We start from the raw sequence: 21,966 nt of genomic DNA, 5'->3' as shown, positions 1-21,966 counted from the left end.
TCCTCCGAGGACGTGGTTTGCAGCGTCAGCTTCTTTAAGGTACTGCTGTAGCTCTGGGTGACAAACCTAATCTGATTTACCATGTAATTATAGGTATTCAGTTGCAGCGTGCTCACAGGTATGTTCAGCTTTAGGATCCGTGGTATTTTGCAGGCAGGGACCGTATGATCAAACTCTAGGTCTACACAGAGTTGAGGATGCTTTCTACTTACAGCAGCCCAGAGCTCTTCTGAGATGACTGGTATATATTTGTCCAGGCGCTCACAGAAAATGTCTAAATGGATGAAAGGTGTTCTTTCAGGCTTGAGCAGTTCTCGAAATACATCGTCAGACAAACTGGCATAGTAAACCCCCAAGGCTGAGAGTTTGGGGCATGCTCTGAGAACTTTCCTGACGGTGTCTGGTGCCACGTTGCATACCAGGGTGCGGTTGTTGATGAACAAAGTGTGCAAGTTGGGGTTGGTGGTAGCTAAGAGTTCCACAAGCTCATCATCGAGAGTGAAGGGCATTTTTCGAAAATCAATATGCTGAAGGTCTATCTGGTTTTTGGCGTTACATATATTCCGTATGCTCTGCAGGATGTCCTGGCCAGAGTAGAAATAGGGGTTCTCCCCGTGGCACACAATGCACAGCTGCTGCAGTTTGTGGTTCTGTTTTGCCAACACATCCAAGATACGTGTCACATTCTTCCGGTTGACCTCCTTGGACTGGTCAAACACAATCTTCAGGTGTTTGATTTGGCTGAGGAACTGGAGCAGGCTCTGCAGCATGCCTTCCTCTTCCTCTGAATCACAGCTGGAAGGGTAAAAGAAACTCTTTAGTCACTGTGAACGCCGAGCTGAGCAACCGCTAAGCAGCTACTCTCCTTTACTAGTGTTTCTGCAGACATCAACAGATTCCCCAGATGTTTCTCCACACTTGATGCCTGGAGAGTCGCTGTACGGCCAAACACTGAAGGAGGCAGGAGGTGAGAAGAGTCAGTCCTCGGAAAGACCCATCAGAGAAGTAAATGTCACGACAAGTCTAACTTGTCTCATTTTCAAATGGCAACTCGGAACAACGTATCTAAGAATGTAGTATTTCCCATAAAATCCAAAACTTCATCAGCAACTGAAAAAACCCAGCACATAACACAATTTTCTCTAGTATATGAAGAGGTGCTAGTCATTTAAAATAATATCATCACCCACAGAAATCAAAATTAATGTCAGTCATGTCATAGCAGAGTGGTGTAAATGTCTGACATGAACTGGGAACAACGCTCTCGTTAGGCCTGCAAAGATGCTCGGACGTTAGAAACCGACCCCTCTCACCTGATCTCTGTGAAATGCCAAACAGAGCTGGAAGCAACAGCTGCAGCCCACTGTCTGCACACCTGGAAGACTGCGTATCTATCGCGAAGAGGAAGATAACAGAAAATCTGGATGAGGATTTCTTCCGGGATGTAGTCCCACGGTTCTGGAGCTGGAGCAGGCATTTTGCCGATGCAGTCCGGTTTAAAAACAGGATAAATTTCCAAAACGGCAATTAATTCTCCACAGTCCCTGTTCATAAAAACAAAACAAACAAAAAAAAGAGACAAACACACACACATTAGGATTTATTTAACAAATCAAACCAATGCAACTGGATCACAGAGGGGGGGGGTCAAAATTTTTTCAAACTTGAAATTTCACCAAATTTTGAAACTGAACACAGAAGTGAGGAAAATGTGTTGGCAGGTGTTTTGCACAGCCTTTTCGATCAGTCCCAAGAAGCTGGGTGACACTTTTCAAGAGTTACAGATGTCAGGCCAAAGCTTTTGGGGGAAAAAAGCACCTTTTTTCCTGCACTCTGAGTAACAAAAATGCAAGGGAATTTTCTAGTACTGCTGCACTGGTATTCAAAAAGCTGAGACGGATTCCTCAAACTGCAGGGGAGAAAAACAACCACTTTGCAAGCAGAAGCTCTGCACAAAAAACAGAAGGCCTACAGCAGAAACCAGCAGCTTAATTACAGTGGTCCTTGCCTGTGATAAGACATTGCAGTTTGGGAACAAAAAAAAAAAGCTTTATTACTGTGACTCCAGTTCTCAGAAATTGCATTTCTATACATGTCTGACTTAAAAATGGAAAAGCGTATTTTGATTAACCTTTCACGTGAACTCTCATGCAAAAGAGTGAGCACCTGGGAAGAAGGCTGAGGTTCATAGCGTCAGACCATCGCCTAACTTTTTCATTCTTTTTCTTCCAAAATGTCCTGTAGCCATCTTCTAGATTTCTGCACAAATAAAACTACCAACGTGGCATTTTTTCAACCCCCTCATCAACAAGCAAGGGGTTTTTAAATGCAATCTTTTCCTTCCTAGGCTAGCACTGGAGTGTGGGCCAACTCTCGCCATTCTCCCTCTGAACTTCACGGCATGCCCTCTCGCTTCTGCAGCCCCAGGTCCTGGAGTCACTGCATTATCACAGCATCACGGGTTTCATTTGGACGAAAACCTCTGCTTCCAGATCTCCTTGAAGCAGGGAAAGAACTGAAAAACACAAGTACGGCGTAGCGATGCAGAAAGCATCACGAAGAGAGGAACACAATAGCACATTTTTCTAGAATACACTGCTTTGAAGTGTGACTCATTATTTTGAGGTGGCAGGAGCATAGCAGCCATACTATCTTATCTACCATCGGATCAGCGACAACCCCTTTCCACCCACCGCCGAGCTCAAACAGCCAACTGATACAGTCCTGCTTCCTTCCTGGGAACTTGCTGTCGTTTGTCGTTTTTCTCTGACAATCCCCTTGACAGCTCAGATGCTGCTCTTGTACTTTTAGCTGCTTTTAACACAGGCTCTAATACCCATTTGCCAAAACGTTAAACTGCCCTTTGCCCTACCTGAAATCTTAGGTGTTCAGCTACTTTCACTTTCATTATGATATTTTGCCTTAAAGCCTGGGCCCTTGGAGTCACGTAAAAGGGACCCTAAATCTCAGAAAGTAAGAGTGCATTTCTAGCCACGGTGACTGCTTGGAAAAGCTTAAAAATACGGCCCAAGAGCAGGAACGCAGAAAGGCAAAATCGTCAGTGCTGCTTTAAGTAACTGAATGGCTCTGGGTCAGCGAGGAGCACTGGTTCACAGTCTGTGAACGCTGTGGGTTGGCGTAGGTCCACCCCGGGTGCCTGCCCCAGCGAGGACAGCTGGGTCCGGGCTGGATCTCGTGAGCCGCCGAGGACCTCCGCGTTTTCTTAACCGCACGACGGAGGAGCGCTGCCGGCTGCTGCGCCGAGCTTCGTCAGCTCTCTGCACAGCAGGCCCCGAGGCCGGGAGCGAGCGGCCGTGGCCCAAACAGGAACAGGCGGTGCTGTGCTCGGGTGAGACGCCCAACGCCAGCGGGACGGACGCCCAACGCCAGCGGGACGGACGCCCAACGCCAGCGGGACGGATGGACACCCAACGCCAACGAGGAACCCCCCGCCGCGGTGTCCCCTCCAGCCCCGGGCAGGCAGGGAAGGGGCGCAGCGTACCTCTCGGAGCAGAGCCCGTCTTCCTCTGCGCTCCCCGCCTGCGGCTCCCAGCACCAGCTGCGCCCCGGAAGGAGGAGCGGAGGAGGAGATGCCAAAAATAACAGCGGGGAGAGAGGCGCCTTCCCTGCCCCCGGCGTGGGAGCCGGGACGCTGCGCCGGCCTTCATGGGAAGGCACGGATCCACAGCCCTGTCCTCCTCCTCCTTCAGCACCCGTCCCCCCGCAGCCGCCCAGCACCCCGCTTCCCCGCGGGGCCCCAGCACGGGCCCTTCCACGCTGCAGCCGTGGCACACGATCGAACCCCGACACCCAAATCTCATCCCGGCTGAGCCCCTGCCTCTCCCCTCACTGGCGTCTTTACTTCCCAAGCGGGAAACAACAGGGAGAAACTCCCGAGTGCCCACCAAGCACTTTGATTTCGCCGCCCGGGATGCTCCCTGAACGCACACACTCAGCAAGGGCTGGCGGAACTGAAACTCGGGCCTCAGCCGCCCGTTCCTTTTTTACCCCCTCAGTACACAGCGAGCAGATTAGCTTCGAGGAGAAGTGTTTACAGGACACGGGCGGGTGACAGTCCCCACAGCAACTCGCCCTGTGCTCTGGGAACCCGCACCGCTTCAGGCTTTTTTTTTGTAGAGGAAGGCTGGGATGTCTGAGCTCGTGTAACCCCTTTAACCCTTAAATTCACGAACTCACAAGTTGCTTCTTAAACTGTCAGCGAGTGAACCCCAGGTTTCCCGAAGCGCTGGCACCTCCAGGCCACTGACCCTGACGCGGGCTGTGGGTGCTGCCTGGCCCTGGACAGGAGAGCACCCAGGAGACACAGCCTGGATTAACCCCTTCAAGAATTTATTTCAGTTATGTTTCTCCTTTGGCAAACAAATTCGCTTATATTGTTAAAATACTTTTGTTGTAAAATAGCATTAAATATACATGTATTTTAAATATATATACATATATATAAAATCTTGTATAATGCTTCCCACTTTTGATGGAAGCTCAGTTCCCCAGGGAGTTTGCGCAAAGCGACTGCCAAACCAAAGCGAGAGCAGCTAGCACAGAATCACAGAATCACAGAATGGTCGGGGTTGGAAGGGACCTCTGTGGGTCACCCAGCCCAACCCCCCTGCCGAAGCAGGGTCACCCAGAGCAGGCTGCACAGCACCACGTCCAGGCGAGGCTTAAATATCTCCAGAGAAGGAGACTCCACAGCCTCCCTGGGCAGCCTGGGCCAGGGCTCTGTCACCCTCAGAGGGAAGAAGTTCTTCCTCGGTTTCAGCTGGAACTTCCTCTGCTTCAGTTTGTGCCCATTGCCCCTTGTTCTGTCGCTGGGCACCACTGGAAAGAGTCTGGCCCCGTCCTCCTGACCCCCACCCTGCAGATATTTGTAGGCATTTCTAAGGTCCCCTCTCAGCCTTCTCTTCTCCAGGCTGAACAAGCCCAGCTCCCTCAGCCTCTCCTCGTAGGAGAGATGCTCTAGTCCCCTCACCATGCACATGGGCACAAAATCTGGCCCCAGGCCCACAGCAGCTTCTGCCCAGCTGGGGACCAACCAGGGAGATGCTGTTACCCCTCTGCGCGCGGCAGGACACCTCTGCAGGTCCAACGCAGCCTGGGCAGGAGGCTCCTACCTGAGGTTGAGCGACGGAGACCCAAACCCAGCTCCTTGCTTTGGAGCTCCCAGCTCCTCCTTTGCTCACCACAGATCCTCTCGTTGACAGCCTGGCCTGGCTCAGAAAGAGCTGGGAGATCCTTCAGGTATCCCTGCGGGAAGGACCAAAGCAGAAGGGCCAGCGGAACTCAGCAGCTCTGCTGACACCGTGGTCCCAGCCCTCCTCGCGGGGGACGCGAGGACCTACCCGCCACAGAGCTCCGCATCGGGCTGCTCGGCTTCTGCCAAGCCCCGGAGGTCCCCTCCTCCAGCGCTGCCGGGCTCGGGGACCTTTCGCCCACCGCCCTCTTGGACAGCAGCGTCCGCTCAAGCCTGCGGGCTTCTCCTGGACAAGCAAACCCCACGCCATCAGCCGCTCTGCCTGCCGAGCCCTGGCCACCCCCGGGGGCTGCTGCGGGTGCTCCGGCGTGAGCTCCGCGGCAGGGAGCCACGCACGGCCGGCCCTGCCCCGCAGCCCCCCCCCGCACGCACGGCCGGCCCTGCCCCGCACCCCCCCACGCCGGGGGGGGAGCAGCACGGGCTGGACCCCGGCCCCGTGGCCGGCGGGAGGGAGCGGGCGGTGCTCGCGGACACGGCGGGGTAAGGGGGGGGCAGGTCGCTTTCCCGCTCGGCCCCCGCAGCGCCCGGCTCCCCCCGGGGGCCCGGGGAGCGGGCGGTGCCGCGGCCCCGGCGCAGAGGCGGAAGTGGCGGCGCCGAGGCCGGGCGGGCGGCGGCGGCAGGAGGTAAAGCCCCGGGGCCCGGGCTGCGGCCGGCGGGACGGGACGGGACTGGACTGGACGGGGACGGGGGCGCCGCCGGGGCAGGGCCGGGCTGGCGGGCGCTCGGCGGGCCCGGTCCCCCGGGCAGGGCGGCGGGGCCGGGGCGCGTTGGCGGGGCGCGCCGTCTGACGGCGGGCCGCTGCCCCGGCTCTCCCTCACAGCCCCCTCTCCGCTGGGCTCTGGCGGGAACTGAGCCCGACGCCGGCCAGAGGTCGGCCAGAAAGGCGGCAGCGATGCTCCCCCGCGCTCCTCGCTGCCCCGGGGTGGCCCTGCTCCAGGGGCTGAGCGGCCGCGGCTGCTGGGAGCACTGGGATGGGGCTGGGAACCCCCCCGCTGCGGTGTGGCTGGGCTGGGAACCCCCTTGCTGGGGTAAGGCTGGGTAGGGAACCCCCCCACTGGGGTGACACTGGGCAGGGAACCCCCCGCTGGGGTAAGGCTGGGCAGGGAACCCCCCCACTGGGTTGACACTGGGCAGGGAACCCCCCAGCTGGGGTGACACTGTGCAGGCCTGCCAGCGAAGGGCTCCCTGCCCGAGGTTCTTCGCAGGCCCGGTGTGATTTCAGCGTCGCTGAGTCGAACCAAGCGGGTGCTGGGGAGCGGGAGCCCCGTCTGTGAGGGGCAGGGGTGCAGGGGCAGCGGGGTCTGGGGTGCAGCGGGGTCCCTGCACTCGGTGTGCCTCTGGGCTGGCAGGGACCTCCCGGGCATTCGCACTGTGAAAGGTGATAAATTGATCTATGGGTTAAATCTTTTCAATATTCCACCTGTGTAGATTTGTAGGATGTTACTGGGATTTCTGTTACCCTCCTTTTGCGAGGCGCTAGGAGATGGGTGCCCAGATCCCAAAATTCCTGGTGTTTGGAGGCTCAGACCAGGCCTGGGACTGCGCAGCAGCAGTGCGTCCTCCCCTTTCCTCTTTACCAGCTGCTTTTCTCAAAGGCCGGTGTGACGAGGGAGAGGCAGCCTGCAAGCACTCGCTCCGGCATCCCACAGGCACTCCTTGACCTCCTGAAGTTCAGTGTGAATTTTACGATTTGCTGGTTATTTCCTGTATTTTCTGAACAAGTGGAAGGCTTCCGTGCTGAGCACAGTTCAAAATCACAGTAAGGAAATGGCCCGGACTGTGTGTCCCCGTGCCCTGTTGGACATGATGCAAGGGATGGAAATGGCTCCCAGCCCCAGCTACCGGCCCGAGGACAGCCCGTCCGTAGGTCGTCCTTCTCGTCTGGCCGTCCCTGGTGACCAGAGAACATGGTCCAAAGGACAGCTGAAGAGAAGGACTCTTGTGGCCAGCCGAGGGAAGGCTGCTGGGGCTGAGCAACGGGCAGAAAGCAGGAAGGAAGAGATGCCTGCAGGGAAGCAGCTGATGGTGTGACAGACGTACCAGCAAGCAGTCAGAGAGAGGGGACAGGGCTTGGGACTGGAGCCCCCAAACCCTCAAATGACTTGTCACCATGGCAAATGGTGGGAGAGGGCTGATAAATGAGCTAGTACATAAAGCAGAGGGACAGCACTGAGCGTCCTGCTGCACGAGCCCTGCGCTCTGTACCGTGTCCTTTAGTGAGGACAGCCAGGGGACCGGGACCTCAGGCAGAACGCCTCTGCCTGCAGTAGGGCTTCAGTCCCCGTGAAGGTGCCAGAACCAGGACTGCTGGGTGCTGCCCGGAGCACCCCAACTGTGCGTCTTTAGAGCTTGCCAGCTCGGCTGGGCAGTCAGCGGCGGGAGGGCTGAAACTCTTTGCTTCGGAGTCTCGTTGGACTGAAACGAATGGACTCCAGCGGAAAATGAAGGCAGAGCTTTGTGAGCTGCAGATTCTTTGGGACACCGTGTCCCACTGTGCTGTGCTGTGCTTTGCACAATAACAGTAAACTCCTCAAACATTACACTTGCTTTAACACCACCACCACCTCCTCTAGGAAGTGAGGGTAAATCCCCATAATCCCATCATGCTCACGCTTAGTGTTTGCTGTAAGCACTCGCCTGGCATCAGGCCCTTTTCCCTGTGATCTTCCCACCTGTGTGATTTTGCAGGGTGCTGAAGATGGCAGGCAGCCCCGCTCCTTGGATCGGCAGCGCTTATCTCTTCCTCCAGTCGACGTGCAAGACCATCGTTCTGCCATCTCTCTACGAAAGCTCCCAGAAAAAACCTAATGTGTTCAAGGCGCTGAAGCTGGCATTAGCAGGTACCCATGCTGTCTGATGTGGTGGCACGCTGTCTCATCTCTTCACGCGATGCCGTGCCTTTCTTTACTCTCACACTCATGGGTGAGGAAAGCTGGTGCTCACCGTATTTAGGAAAGACAGTAAAGTGGAGCGAGTTCAACAGAGGTCCACCAAGATGGTTGGGGGCTGGAGCGCTTGTCCTGTGAGGAGAGGCTGAGGGAGTTGGACCTGTCTGGCCTGGGGAAGAGAAGGCTTTGGAGGAGTCTACCAACAGCCTGCCAGTACCTGTGGGGAGGGGGACATGGACCCACACTCTGCACAGCGGTGTGTGGGGAATGAGAGGCGACAGGCACAAGTTTAAACAAGAGAATCCCAGCATGGTCGGGGTTGGCAGGGACCTCTGTGGGTCACCCAGCCCAACCCCCTGCTGAAGCAGGGTCACCCAGAGCAGGCTGCACAGCACCGCGTCCAGGCGGGTCTTAAATATCTCCAGAGAAGGAGACTCCACAGCCTCCCTGGGCAGCCTGGGCCAGGGCTCCGTCACCCTCTGAGGGAAGAAGTTCTTCCTCGTGTTCAGCTGGAACTTCCTCTGCTTCAGTTTGTGCCTGTTGCCCCTTGTCCTGTCGCTGGGCACCACTGGAAAGAGTCTGGCCCCATCCTCCTGACACCCACCCTGCAGATATTCATAAGCGTTTATAAGGTCCCCTCTCAGCCTTCTCTTCTCCAGGCTGAACAAGCCCAGCTCCCTCAGCCTCTCCTTGTAGGAGAGGTGCTCCAGTCCCCTCCTCATCCTCGTAGCCCTCCGCTGGACTCTCTCCAGTAGCTCCTCATCTTTCTTGAACAGGGGAGCCCAGAACTGGACACAGCACTCCAGATGGGGCCTCACCAGGGCAGAGTAGAGGGGAAGGAGAACCTCCCTCGACCTGCTGGCCACACTCCTCTTGATGCACCCCAGGATCCCATTGGCCTTCTTGGCAACCAGGGCACACTGCTGGCTCATGGTCAACTTGTTGTCCACCAGCACTCCCAGGTCCCTCTCCTGGGCTAGACACCAGGTAGAAGGACCAACATTTTCCCCATGAGGCCAGTCAGGCGGTTGCCCAGAGTGACTGCGTATTCTCCATCCTTGGGGGTTTGCAAAACAGGACTGGATAAAACCCTGAGTAACTTGGTCTGACCTCAGAGCTGACCCTGCTTCGCATGGGAGGTTGGGCTAGAGACTTCCTGGGCTTCCTTCCAGATTGAACTGTCCTGTGAGTTACCCTACTTTATGAATGTTTGTTTAAACCCATTTCTGTAAGAGGGGAAAAGATTGCAAGTGCTATGAAAGAAGATTTAATTTCTGTCTTTACCGCCACAGAAGCATGATTTCTACTTTGAGGAGCTGATTTTTAAAATGAGTGACAGCCAGGATAAGTTTTTTCTGATGTAAGCAGGCACAATTACATTGGCTTCCGCTGTACGTGATCCTGTTTACGTCAGAAAAGGACTTGAGATGCAAATAGCTGTAAAACTATGTTTCTCTATTCATCCTTGCACCAGGCTGACTGCAGAAGAATAGTAGTTTGAAGAGTTTGTCATATTTACCTAGAATGACTCTCACGGTGTGCTTTACCTGTCACACAGCTGACCCTATATTGTTTAACTGGGCTTGTGTAACTGTGCTGTAATTTCTTCTGGCAATCATCAGTCTAGCAAAGTCAGCTAGTTTATCCGATACCGGCCCGCTCGCCTTGCAGCTTGATCCAAAGTGCGAAGCAGCAGGGTGCCTGACACAGTTGTCCAGTTAAGCTCGATTTATGGCTGCTTTGTGTCGTTAGAACGTGAACCCACTTACACATTTACAGGAAAGCCCACAAAAGTGCTAAATCCTACCATGCTTATTCAGACCTAAAAAGGACATGAAATCTGAAGCTGGCTGAAGTTTTGTGAAGAAGTGTGTGTGAAGGGCTCTCTGCTGAGGTAGCTTTACAGCTGTCTCATACCCCGTTCACGAAGGGTACCGCATCTGTACAGCTTTTCCCTCCCTAGCCCTCTTACCCTGTTATGGAAGCTTTTGTTTAACGAGCACTCATGAAAAAAAACAAAAAAAAGCATGAAGGAAGTGATAAAAAGACATTTCTCATCAGCAACGGTGAATTAGAATGCCGTTACTAGGTCCCCAGCCCCACGTCCCAGTTACACATCTGGTCCAGACTGGACTTGCTGATGCAGCCAGGACTCTGTGAACCCCGCAAAGCCAATGTTAGCTCACATCCTTTTAAATGCCGGGTCACTTGTCCCGCCTCATGTGGAGCACACGTCTGCTTTGCCTTGGGATTCTCTTCCAAACATGTCTAAATATTGCCGTGACGCGTGGTTTGGAAATAGCTGACATTGTGCCAGTCTGAGCTGGTACCTCTGTGCAGCCCTGTGCAGCGACAGGCCCAGGGGTGAATTTGGGTCTGGAAGCAGCACAGCCAGCCTCCCACAGGCCCCTGCTGCCAAAGAGAGAAAAACACGTACTCTAAACTGTCATCATCAGCATAGAAAATCCCTGTGGAGACAAAGTCAGTGTGCACAGCTAATCAAAATTAAATTTTGCTGGGAGAAGGAAGAATGAAGGCCTGGGTGGTTTCTGTTGTCCGTGTCGCTCGTGCTCCCCCCGCACTAACGTGAGAGGGTACATCGCTGGCTTCTCCGTGCCTTGATTTTCCTGTGAATTAATTCTCCATGCAAAGAGCTTAACAAGTCAAGGCTCAGTCTCCAGCAGCCTAATTCCTGTGGCTGGATATGTCATTCGCCATTTGTGTGATGTGATGAAGGCTCAGAGCCAGCAAGAAGTTACCTCTGGGCGCGGGGGGGGAGGGGAAGCACGGGGTCTCTCTCCAGAACCTTCTTGACGGCAGAAAATTCCAGTCACAAGGACTGAAGTCTGAGCGCTGAGCTGAACTATGCGCTTTCACCTACCAAACATTCCTGTGCTACCGGTTTAGCATAACCATTTCTGTCCTGGAAACAGAACCTCAGGCTGAAAACCTCCCCTAATAAACAGCGTTGAGATAATTACCTGGAGTGTAGTACTGTATGGCTTCAGCTGGACACCATACTTTGTGGGGACTGATGGTGGCAGGGCAGCAAAAACGTCCCCCTTTCCTCTTGGGTTTACACGCAGGTTTTTTGTCCCAGAGGATTTTATCATAGAGAGAATTCAAAAGCTACTCCACTGCGGGTTGGTGGTGGATGGGAGTGGGTCTGGTTTGTCTGTCTCATGCCTGGACAGTGACTCTGCTCGCTCCTCCCTGCCAGACTCCACCGGCAGCGTGAATGGGGTGGACATGCTCAAAGTGCACTGCAGCCACCCGCACCTGATAGTCCAGCTCAAGTTCTGCAAGCAGGAGAACTGCCGCCGGTTCCTGCAGAGCTACCGGGAAGGAGCGCTCCAGGAGTCCCTCCAGAACCACCTCCAGCTCTCCTTGGCCTTGAGCACAGTGCCTCTTGAAATGGAGCTGAAGGCTGGCAACGAGCACCTCGACAGCATGCTGAAGGACGAGGATCGCTGCCTGGAGTGCATCTACAGAGAAAAGGTGAATGGGAGAGGGAGGAAGGCCAGGCAGCAATGAGAAGCCGTAGCACAGGACTTGGGAAGGTGGGTGCAAATCTTGCTCTGCTGCAGCGAGCTGGGTTGTTGACTTCTCCATCCTTCAGATCTCACCTGTAATATGGAGAAACAGCGCTGCCCTTCCCCAGAAAAGAGCCGCGCACTTTTCTGGAAGTGCAGTAGAGTTACCTAAAACAGCCTATAGAGATTCTGCTAAATCACTGTGATTTCTGCGTATAACAATTAGTACAGGTGTTATCAACAGTAAGATGAGGAATTCTAGAAGGTGCAGTTGAGAGCACAAGCCTCGATACATCTGTGAGGCAGGCAGAGAGAAGAGCAGTCCTGTGTGGAAGTGTCACTACTCAGCACCTTCCCCCCCCTCTCTCGCACACCACCCCCTCCAAGAGCAGCAATGGGAACTGCACCTAGGAACGAGCGTCAGCGCCAACACTCTGCGCGTCACCCCAACAGCTTGTGACAGGGTGGGGGGACACAGCATCTGCTGCCAGCAGCAGCAGGCTGCCCTTCTGAGGGCAAAGTCCCTCTCTCAGGGGTGATATCTAACGTCTAGCTCATTGCACGCTTTGGCACTGGCACTCTAACCCTGCTAGCAGGAACGGTGAGATCTCGTCATCTCACCACAGAACCAAGGCACTTGACACGATTATGCTCATTGCCTTTCTTCTCCCCTCTTTTTTCCCTCCTGGAACTAGCAATACTTTTTAGCTCTGGTTCCCTCGAGATGGTCCTGAGAAACAGGTAGTCACCGTCTGCTTGGGAAGATTAGGCACAAGAGTGTGTTTTCCCAGATTGGTTTTCACAGAGACTGAAATGCAAACCTTTTCAGCCCTGGCCCAAACAACATGTGATATCCCATACTCTGTCAACTTCTGCTTGCGGCTCCCTCCCTCTGCTGAACTAGCTGACTTGACGAAAGAGATGGGCTTGCTGTCAGTTCCCCAAAACTGACATGGTTTGACCTCTGCCTAACAATGCAGCAGTCAGAAACAGGACACTGTGGCAGAGCCGTCACCGGCCGCGGGCCATGCTGGCCACCAACCTGCTGCACACCAGCTAAACACTGACCTGAGTCAGAACGCTTGCCAAATTTGTCTCTTCCCATGTGCTTTGCCTTCTTTACTCCTTTTCTTGTTACCTGCTTTTTGGAGGACAGACTGGTTTTCTCTTGCTTATTAAGAAAAATCAGCTTGGAGAGGATCCAGGAACAACAAAACTTAGGTAATGGAGGGGCAGAGAGAGAGAAGGAGGGTAGCAGGGCTTGCCTGCTTTGGTGGCCGTGAGCTGTTGGATCAGGTCACCCTATTCTGTGGGTCTGACCCTCACGTGGAGTAAGTCAGAGAAGCCACGCTGCCTGTGGTGCATGCTGATCCTTGCGGCGGGCTGCTGAAAACAAACATGGACTGGTAGCAGTTTTACACAACTTGTAAGCGTTTGCTGCTGCATGCAGGAAACCCAGGAGAGGGGAGATGGCCTGTTTCCTGTCACGTTACAGATTCAAATTCACACATTTGTAGCCAAACCTCCATTAGACTCATTTGATCGGTTTGCAACCCAGGCCATAGCTATCTCATTGCTCCTCTCTGGACACCATCATCTTAAGCTGCACCTTCCAGGTAAGCATCTGCAGCTTTGGATGATGGTGAACCTGACGTGAATCACTGATGCTGTTTGCATTACAGCCTGACCGCCTGCGGGATGAGGAAATCACAGAGCTGGAGGAATGCCTCAAGAGCCTGGTTGTTCACCAGAGCATCAACAACAAGATGGCTGTAAAAGACTACGCGCCTCTGAACCCCCCATCTCTACCTCATCCTTCTCAAGGCAGCTCCCTTTTCCCGCAAGTCACCTTCGTCTTTCAGGGACAACAGTTTGGTGAGTAGCTGGAACTGACCAAGAGAGTCCTTGGTCTTCCTTGTCTCAAAGCCCAAAAGGCAGGATTAATGTGACTATAGATTGGGGTCTGCCTCAGAGAAATCATGGATTTCCCACCAGCCTGTGAGGAAGGAACCACAGTAATCCTAAGATACTGCCCTGCTGCTTCAGATCAGGCCTCGACCTGTTTTCTTTCTGGGGTGGCACAGAGCCAGATGCTTCAGAGTCTGCATCCTTTCCAGGTTCCTCACATTTAAGACTTAATACCGAAAGGAAGAATACAGCACGGTTCTCTTCCTCCATGTCATTTGGTTGAGGTGAGTTAATAGCATAGGTTGGATCAGACTGGGAAGGTTACTATGGACACCATCAGCCCTGCTTTCAGCCAGGACCAATTCGTCCAGGCTCACAGAATCACAGAATCACAGAATGGTCGGGGTTGGAAGGGACCTCTGTGGGTCACCCAGTCCAACCCCCTGCCGAAGCAGGGTCACCCACAGCAGGCTGCACAGCACCGCGTCCAGGCGGGTCTTGAATATCTCCAGAGAAGGAGACTCCACAGCCTCCCTGGGCAGCCTGGGCCAGGGCTCCGTCACCCTCAGAGGGAAGAAGTTCTTCCTCGTGTTCAGCTGGAACTTCCTGTGCTTCAGTTTGTGCCCATTGGCCCTTGTCCTGTCGCTGGGCACCACTGGAAAGAGTCTGGCCCCATCCTCCTGACACCCACCCTGCAGATATTTGGAGGCATTTCTAAGGTCCCCTCTCAGCCTTCTCTTCTCCAGGCTGAACAAGCCCAGCTCCCTCAGCCTCTCCTTGTAGGGGAGAGATGCTCCAGGCCCCTCACCATCCTCGCAGCCCTCCGCTGGACTCTCTCCAGTAGCTCCTCATCTTTCTTGAACTGGGGAGCCCAGAACTGGACACAGCACTCCAGATGGGGCCTCACCAGGGCAGAGTAGAGGGGGAGGAGAACCTCCCTCGTCCTGCTGGCCACACTCCTTGATGCACCCCAGGATCCCATTGGCCTTCTTGGCAACCAGGGCACACTGCTGGCTCATGGTCAACTTGTTGTCCCCCAGCGCACCCAGGTCCCTCTCCGCAGAGCTGCTCTCCAGCAGGTCAGCCCCAGCCCGTACTGGTGCCTGGGGTTGTTCCTGCCCAGGTGCAGGACCCTGCACTTGCCCTTGTTGAACCTCATCAGGTTTCTCTCTGCCCAACTCTCCAGCCTGTCCAGGTCTCGCTGAATGGCAGCACAGCCTGACGGTGTATCCACCACTCTTCCCAGTTTAATATCATCAGCAAACAGGCTGAGGGTACACTCTCACTCTTCATCCAGGTCATTGATGATTGCTCCTTGCAGTATGCTGGCTGTCTGTGAGGTCTGTCCCCTACAGAGAGCTTTCAGGCAGTGTCACGCAGCAATTTTATCTTGAGATCACAGCTAGATCATTTCTGAGCGTGCTTAAGCTGTCTATGTAGTCTGCAGTGCTAAACAGCCAAGGAGAGAAGCTCCTGTCTGCGTTTCAGTGTTTTGAGGGCGCTTGGGTAGGGAGCAGGGGACTTGGTCAGAAAGGCCTTACTGAGCTGCTTTTGAAAGGCTGAAACAAATAAAGAGGATGTCCATCGGGGAAAAAAAAAAAAAAAAGAGCTCTGTCAAACCACAGGACAGTCCCATCCTGGGGGAGGGAAAAAAAAAGGAAAATAGACACTGCCAAGCATGCAGTGTGGGGACAAGCCCAGGTACTCTGATGTTGTGGGAGGATTTCAGTAAGGGAGCAGGCTGAGCGAGGCCAGGGGCTCCGATGTGCCAGGGCAGACGGCGGTGAGCTGGTCAGCGTGTCACCACGCACTGCGGTTTGCCACCCAAGACACCAGCACTGCCCTGGGGGATGGCACACTGCGCGGAGAGCAGGCACGTCCAGCTCGTACGCAGAGAGCAGGGAGACCACCCTACGCGGCGAGGCTGATTTTCCCTTCCCGGTGGTGGAGGAATGCCGTCGGAGCGCGCAGACCCTCTGCCCGTGGCATGGCAGTCCCTTTAGCTTCACTGCTCTTGCACTTCTGCTCCAAACTTGCAGTGCTGCCCTGGCGTTAAAACACCGCAGGGCAAGCAGAGCAGCTCCACAGCGGTTTAATGACGTGCTGCGGACACTGAACAGACTCCCCGCTCCACAGAATATTGAGCAAACCTTGGGCTGGCCCAAGCTGCATCACATCAGCTGGGAAAACCCGTGTTTTACCTGCCCTCTGTCCCTTTCAGCCAACAGAACGCTCACACCGGACGACCACCAGAAATTTGCCAAGCTGGTGTCCAAGAAATGGAAGCAAGTAGGCCGCTCCTTGCAGAGGAACTGCCGGGCCCTGCGTGATCCTGTCATTGATAACCTGGCCCTCGAGTATGACCGGGAGGGACTATACGAACAAGCCTATCAGCTGCTGCTGCGGTTTATCCAGTCGGAGGGGAAGAAGGCCACAATAGCGCGGCTGATCGCAGCCCTGGAAGAAAACGGGCTTATCAGCTTGGCTGAGGAGCTCTTGGGCCTCCATTCCAACGAGGACTGCTCCTAGAGCCCAGAGGGTAGTGGCATTGCTGAGGGCTTGCTTGCTTTAGCTAGGGTATGAGACTGCTGCCAGCCTCTGGGACTGTAAGGTGCTGAAAATCACTGCAGGTTTCCATGCAGGTGGGAATGCCCGGGGCAGAGGTTCTGTGCTCACAGAAGGCAGCACGGACCTCCAACATTCCTTATTTCATTCTCTTTCCGTGAACTGGTGAGAGAGGCTTTCAGCCTGATTTTCTTCAGGACTGAAATGTCACCGGGAGGCAGCCAGACAGTCGGAGCCCTAGGGGAGGGGGGGAGGAGAGGAGAAAAGCAAGGAAGGCGTCTCAGAGGAAGTCTCTGGGAAGCAGACAATGCCACTGTTTCTCAGGCTGTGGCCTGGGGCCATCACCTGGAGACCTGCAATATATTTTTTTTATGTTGAAGACATTTATGCCCTGAGGCATGACATCAAGCAAAGACAGAGGGGAAATTAAGGAAAAGTCCATTTTATATTATTTTCCTTCCTTGTTCTTCAGATGAGGAACATTTGTGCAAGTGCATCTGTCCTGCCCTACCCTAGAATAGCTTCTTCCCACCTCTCACCACCTGGAGGTTTCCATTTTACCTGGGACAGTCGTAAGCTTCCACAGGGCAGAAGATTGCTGCTGTAGAACAAATTTCAGGCACTGAACAAGCAGTACGGACAAACACAAATTCAGAGAATGACTCCCAACTTTACTGGACCACGGTGGACAATAACATGTGGACTACGTCGCGCTTAGCTCTTTCCCTCCAGCCTGAGGGAGCCTGCAATCCGTGAAAAGCAAAACACAGCGTCCTGCCCCCAGCGTGCAGAGCTGGGCGGTCGCCTCTGACCAGCTGGCTGCTGGTGCCTGCGCTCTCTTCCCGACCGCCCGCCCTCGGCCTGCTGGGTTGGCCGGAGAGGATAGCTCGTGCCGCCGTGCCTCGCAGGAGTCGGGATTTGCACGGAGCCTTTCCCTGGTAGTGTTGTCACTGTGTGACAATTGGGCATCAGCTGCCGTGCCTGGATTTACCTGCCCTGATTCTGAGGGTAAAAAAGGCTGAAGAGGCAAAACACCCGAACCCCAGGGCCGCTGCATGCTGTCAGTTCCGGCGGGAGAAGCTGGCTCTCTCCTGGCGTGGTTGATGCAGCAGAGCGGAGTTTACACTTTTGCCCATAACAAAGCAACAAGTATCTGGCATGACACAGGTTCCGTGAAGCACAACAGCAGCTCCATTACCTTTGACATATTCCCGACGCTTCCCCGATAGGTTTTTACTTGTCCTTTTCAATAGAGTCTCTTGCTCTTTGCCCTTCCCATCCATGGGAATAGCCAGTGGGCCTTGGAAATTATTTCAGATGCAGAGGGTGGCTCTGCCAGCACACGCAACGCACACATAACATAAAGCCTGTGGTGCACACCGGTATCGGGCCACTGGTGCTCATGGTAGGACCGGCTTGCAGACAGGCAAGCCTTGATGGCCTTTGAAACCACAACAGACATCTTAATCCTTCACTGGAGTTAAAGCTGAAATTGCTGATCTTAGTTGAGGCCACTGTGGAGCCATACCTCAAAGCATTCCGTGCTCCTGCCAGATCCCAACTGGGGAACTCTGTCTGGCAGCAACCCACCTGGCAAATGGTATTTAAAAAAAAAAAAAAAATCAGAAACTTGAAAATTACTTTAACAGCAAGAGGGTCTACTCTTGATTTTACAAAAATGATATTTTAGAAAACAAGGTCACATGCATAGCCTGCTGTCTTGTTTGTCATGAGCATTTCTAAGCTCTCAGACTGGCTGTGCACAACTTTCACACACAGTCATGAGGCCGCCACTGAGTAGTGAGAACTGCTGACTTTGATAGCGTCTGTTAATGCTCAAAAGGAGAAAGGCTTATTATTCAGCATCTACTTCAAGTCAAAAAAACTTCTTTGCTGCTATAACTGTACTACAGAAGAGGAAGGATGTACGCTTGCTTTCTTAATGTAAACCTTGTGCGTTTTATTCCTCTGCCAGCAGTTGGCATGTTTCCTCTTACTCACAGATTCCCCCTCGAAACTGCCATTAAGTGCTGGAGCTCCTGGCAACTTTTCTGGAATATCCTCATCTTTAACAGCATTCACAGGTGCCTTCATTGCCGAGACTCGAAGAACAAGGGTTTTCCAGCAATATTTCATGGTGGAATTGTCTTGAGCCCATGTCATGTTTTGGGACCATAGTGGTTTCCTACCTTCTTTTCTGTGATCGGTCATCATCATTGTACACAATGAGACCTCTGTTCTGGCCTCAGGCGGACTCCTTCTTGCTAAAAGCACGGCTTTTTTAGTCTTACCTGGCACAAACAGGGATAGAGACAATTTTCACAGAAGCCTTAGAATGAACTAGATCACTTGGATCGTGAGTACATGACGTCGTGTGTGTTGATTTGGCATTTGGCTGGGGATTCACTTCAGATTCACTCTGAATTCACTTCTGTTTTACCCAGAAGATTTTACACCAGTGTGCAAGTGCAAGGGAACCCGCATCGCGCAGGGAAGGAAGAAGCACCCAGAAAGGAAAAAAACGTTAGGAGAGATTTGTTAAAGGAACGAGGCGTGTCTTTACCTCAGATGGAAACGTGGTGAGCGGAGCTGAAGGAGGAGCTGGACACTGGGGGTACTCGGTGATACACCAGAAACTGGGTGCTGTGTGCTAGACCAAGGGCTACAACAAGCGCCTCGGTGACCGCCTGGCCGTCACGCCGCGGGAAGAGGAGCGCGCTCGGGCTTGCTTCCTTGCCTGTGCAAAGTCAGCTGCACACATACTGCGCTTCTCCGATGCCAGACGAGCAAGCGACACTCCCTTACTACTATTTACACCGATTAGCTAACGTCTAGCGCGTGAGATAAGCCACGGGCAGAGCTGCTGCTGGTGAATTTGACCTTGTCCTGTAATAGCTCTTCTGGGTGTGGAGATATGGGGGGGGGGCGTGGGTGCGCAGAAATCGGGGGGCTGGTGGTGTTTCAGAATCAAACATGCAGCAACCCAGCAGATGATATTAAAAGCAAATAAAGATGCTAATCAGTTGCATATAAAAAAAATGCAATAGACAAAGTATAAAACAAACAGCAGCAACCAGGCCAAAATGTGCATGCAGGAAGGGATCCAAGAGGGCTTTTTTGTGGTAGAGGATGTTTTTGTAGTTTTAGCAGTGTTTCAGATTTGAAGGAGGCTCCTTTCGGTCTGCCAGAAAGAATAAAAGAGCCATCCAAAGGAGAATTCGAATGATTTGTTTTGGCATAGCTGAGCTACAGTGTTCAAACAGGTAATAACAGAGTGAAAGTTAAAATGCTCAGCAGATACACTCTGACGCGAGGCATCTGACGGAAGGAAACCTGAGAGGATGCCCTGATATAAAATTGTCACGAAGGAAAAGCATCAGCCTGTCCAGGGGGACAGAGTCAGTGGATGCGAACCCTCTCAGGTTCTGGTTAAAAATACACCATCGATGCCTTCATCTGCTGAAGAGCACGATGCCCCGTCACGGCCGATGGGGAAGGTGCTCTCTTCCAGCAGCGTCAGGTCTCAGCTGCTTACAGTGGACCAGTTTGTCAGAGAAAAACAGTGCTTGACTCAAAAATAAGGAAAGGGTTCAGCATTATTGATTGGAAGCGCTTAAAAATCACGAGCTGGACCTTAAAGAAATTGTAAATTTTTCTTCCAGATTTTCATAGCAAGTTGGATTAAAAACAAGTGTTGACAGCTCGCAGCAACACTATCCAGGTTTCCATTTTCAGCTTCGGCCCTGCCATTGAAAAGATGGGTATCTGGATTATTTTCAATGCAAAATGGGGTGCTAATGTCACGGCACAGCAGGTTACAGAGCTTTGTGAAGAAACAAGAGCCTCCAGGTAAAACGGTTTGCTGGAGTCTCCTTGCTGGGAAGTCTCAGAACTGTATCCACTTCAAAATGTGGGGGAAGCCGAGGCAGAAAACAGAATATACTTTACACCACTGTCAAGATACAGAAAACAGAAGGCTAGAAAGGCGTGTAGACCTAGAGCTGAGGGTAGCTACTTGCTCAGAGAAGGCACAGGTCCTTGGTGCAGACACTGCCCCACAGAAAGGTCTTTTCCCAGTGTGGGGCAGTTGTGGGGTTTTTCCTTACCTGTTAATTTTGCCACTCATTTCGAAACCCAGTTCAGCCCTGAGAAGCCGTCCTGCTGCCTGGCTCCCCGCTGAGGTTTGGGAAGGTGCCTTAGAGCCGTCTCCGAGTCCCACCCCAGCAGCTGCCCACAGGCTCTGAAACCGCAAGCGAGCACCTACAGCAACGAGGAGCCTCCGGTTCACTTCAGCTGCTGGTTTAGTTCAGCTGGAAGATCTGGTGTAGCCTCGACCCTCTGGTATCACACACCTTAAACCGAGGAGACTCTAGCATGGGAGTCAAGAGGGTTTCTTCAGCCTAGCCCGCATACTGGAGCGCGTACGTGAAACGGGCAAGTCACGCTGCCCCACACCAGACAAGGGTTCGGCCGTGGGTCTTTTGTACAGAGAGAGGCGCAAACGGTGAGGCAATTTAAGGCCTAGAGTCAGAAATTATTTTTGTCTTCTCTGGATTGAATTTTAAAGCCAGTGAAGGGATTTGGCCATACATCTCTAACTGAAATCTGTAGGAGATGCGTGGTTAAGTCCCTTAGTCATCAGTGTAAAAATCCCTTGCTGACTTTCTAATTCCAGATTTCCGTGATATTCACCGTCAGATCTGGATCAGCCATCTATGTCTATGGATTGCAGTGCCATGTACACTCAGGTCTAGGACATTCAACCTCCAAGGAATTGTCTTTTATAGAAAAAAGCACTTTGGTCTGTTTTTTTCTCCATTCTTTTTTACAAATAAACATATACTTTTGATGGGAGTGCCTCAGAGACTTTCATTAAATGCTTAAGGCAGTAGTAAGAAAGGGGTTCACTGAAGTTCTGGCCACGCTGGCTACCACCAGCGCTTAGAGGAGCATCCAGCCAGAGTGTCTGGATGCCCTGGAGGGTCCTGTCTAGTGTCACGCTTCCCGCGGAGACACCAAGGCTGGTGCCCCACCTGCCAGTTAATGGCTCCGATTTCGAGTCGAGAGCAAGCGCAGCCACCACCTTTGTTCGGTTCCCAGTGATGGCTTTGATGAGCCGTTTTCAGCAGACGTGACCAGAAGGGGAGGCCTGCTCCGAGCGTGGCAGAGCTCCCTGTGCTTCTGCGAGTGCCTTTGTATACCCGTGGCTCCTCCATCGCTGTGACCCGAGTGCTTCGCTTTTAGGGAGCTTTCTCGCAAGGCCCCGTAGCTGGGGAGCCACGGAGCTGGGACATTAAATCATCTCCGGTGGCTTTGCACCGGAAGCCACTGGCTGATCTGACAGCTGAACCAGGGGAAATTCATTTTGCCATGAACTCGAGCAGAGACGTATTTCATCCCGAATCACTTAAATCTCAGACAGTACTTGAAAAATCACAAGATCAGCCCTTCTTTATTTACCACAAAGCTGTATTCCCAGCCGCGTGGCGCGGTGCCTGCAGGAACACAGCGACAGGGAGCAGGGCTCTGCCCGACAGCGGCTAGGAGGACGTTTGGCACGTGGCTCACTGAAAGCCATGTGCCAGCACACCAGCCCAGGGTCAACAGGGTTGACCTGCTGATGGGGGACGATGAGATCACTGAGCTGACCTTGTGAGATGGAGTGACATGCTATGGGCACCGTGAAGAATGAGCCAGCCTTGCGTCGGTGCCCAGGGAACACGGTACAGCTGAGACAACCACCAAGTAGAAGCACTCATGGAGAAAACTCCTCTGCCTCCCAGGCTCCCGGCGTGACTCT

At 53.3% G+C, this 21,966-nt stretch overlaps 2 protein-coding genes across 10 annotated transcripts in view; one reads left to right on the top strand and one right to left on the bottom strand.

Moving 5' to 3' along the window:
• Nucleotides 1-5,624, bottom strand: part of LOC104334771 (heat shock factor protein 4) — a 38,528-nt gene extending 32,904 nt beyond the window's left edge. For 6 of the 9 annotated variants that reach the window (XR_012765286.1, XR_012765287.1, XM_075433304.1 and 3 more), the window contains exons 1-5: nt 5,361-5,624; nt 5,133-5,265; nt 2,167-2,515; nt 1,314-1,544; nt 213-795 (exon numbers count right to left, since the gene is read on the bottom strand). Coding sequence is in view for 7 of the 9 variants with exons in the window: in XM_075433304.1 (XP_075289419.1) it covers nt 213-795; nt 1,314-1,544; nt 2,167-2,189 (837 nt within the window). In the remaining 2 variants the exon portion in view is untranslated. Of the gene's footprint in view, nt 1-212; nt 796-1,313; nt 1,545-2,166; nt 2,516-3,502; nt 3,837-5,132; nt 5,266-5,360 lie in introns of those variants that run through there. The other 3 variants (XM_075433305.1, XM_075433306.1, XM_075433308.1) reach the window with 3 other exon arrangements.
• A 198-nt stretch (nt 5,625-5,822) lies between these two features.
• TRADD (TNFRSF1A associated via death domain) lies at nt 5,823-21,015 on the top strand. The gene is made up of 5 exons (XM_075433319.1): nt 5,823-5,895; nt 7,961-8,112; nt 11,381-11,658; nt 13,376-13,568; nt 15,823-21,015. Exons 2-5 carry the CDS (start codon nt 7,971-7,973, stop codon nt 16,128-16,130), a joined length of 921 nt encoding a protein of 306 aa, XP_075289434.1. The 5' UTR covers nt 5,823-5,895; nt 7,961-7,970; the 3' UTR covers nt 16,131-21,015.
• Nucleotides 21,016-21,966: the final 951 nt, after the last annotated feature.

Source organism: Opisthocomus hoazin, chromosome 12 (assembly GCF_030867145.1).
Source record: "Opisthocomus hoazin isolate bOpiHoa1 chromosome 12, bOpiHoa1.hap1, whole genome shotgun sequence".
Taxonomy (NCBI): Eukaryota; Metazoa; Chordata; class Aves; order Opisthocomiformes; family Opisthocomidae; genus Opisthocomus; species Opisthocomus hoazin.
The sequence above is the reverse complement of the archived record's forward strand: the minus strand, read 5'-3'. Positions and strand labels throughout refer to the sequence as shown.

What these genes read in the sequence shown, in the direction of transcription:
- TRADD (XM_075433319.1), top strand. Translation starts at nt 7,971, where the DNA reads ATGGCAGGCAGCCCCGCTCCTTGGATCGGCAGCGCTTATCTCTTCCTC. An exon ending in GCTGAAGCTGGCATTAGCAG is followed by an intron (nt 8,113 to 11,380) that starts GTACCCATGCTG and finishes CCTCCCTGCCAG; the next exon opens with ACTCCACCGGCAGCGTGAAT. An exon ending in CTTTCAGGGACAACAGTTTG is followed by an intron (nt 13,569 to 15,822) that starts GTGAGTAGCTGG and finishes TGTCCCTTTCAG; the next exon opens with CCAACAGAACGCTCACACCG.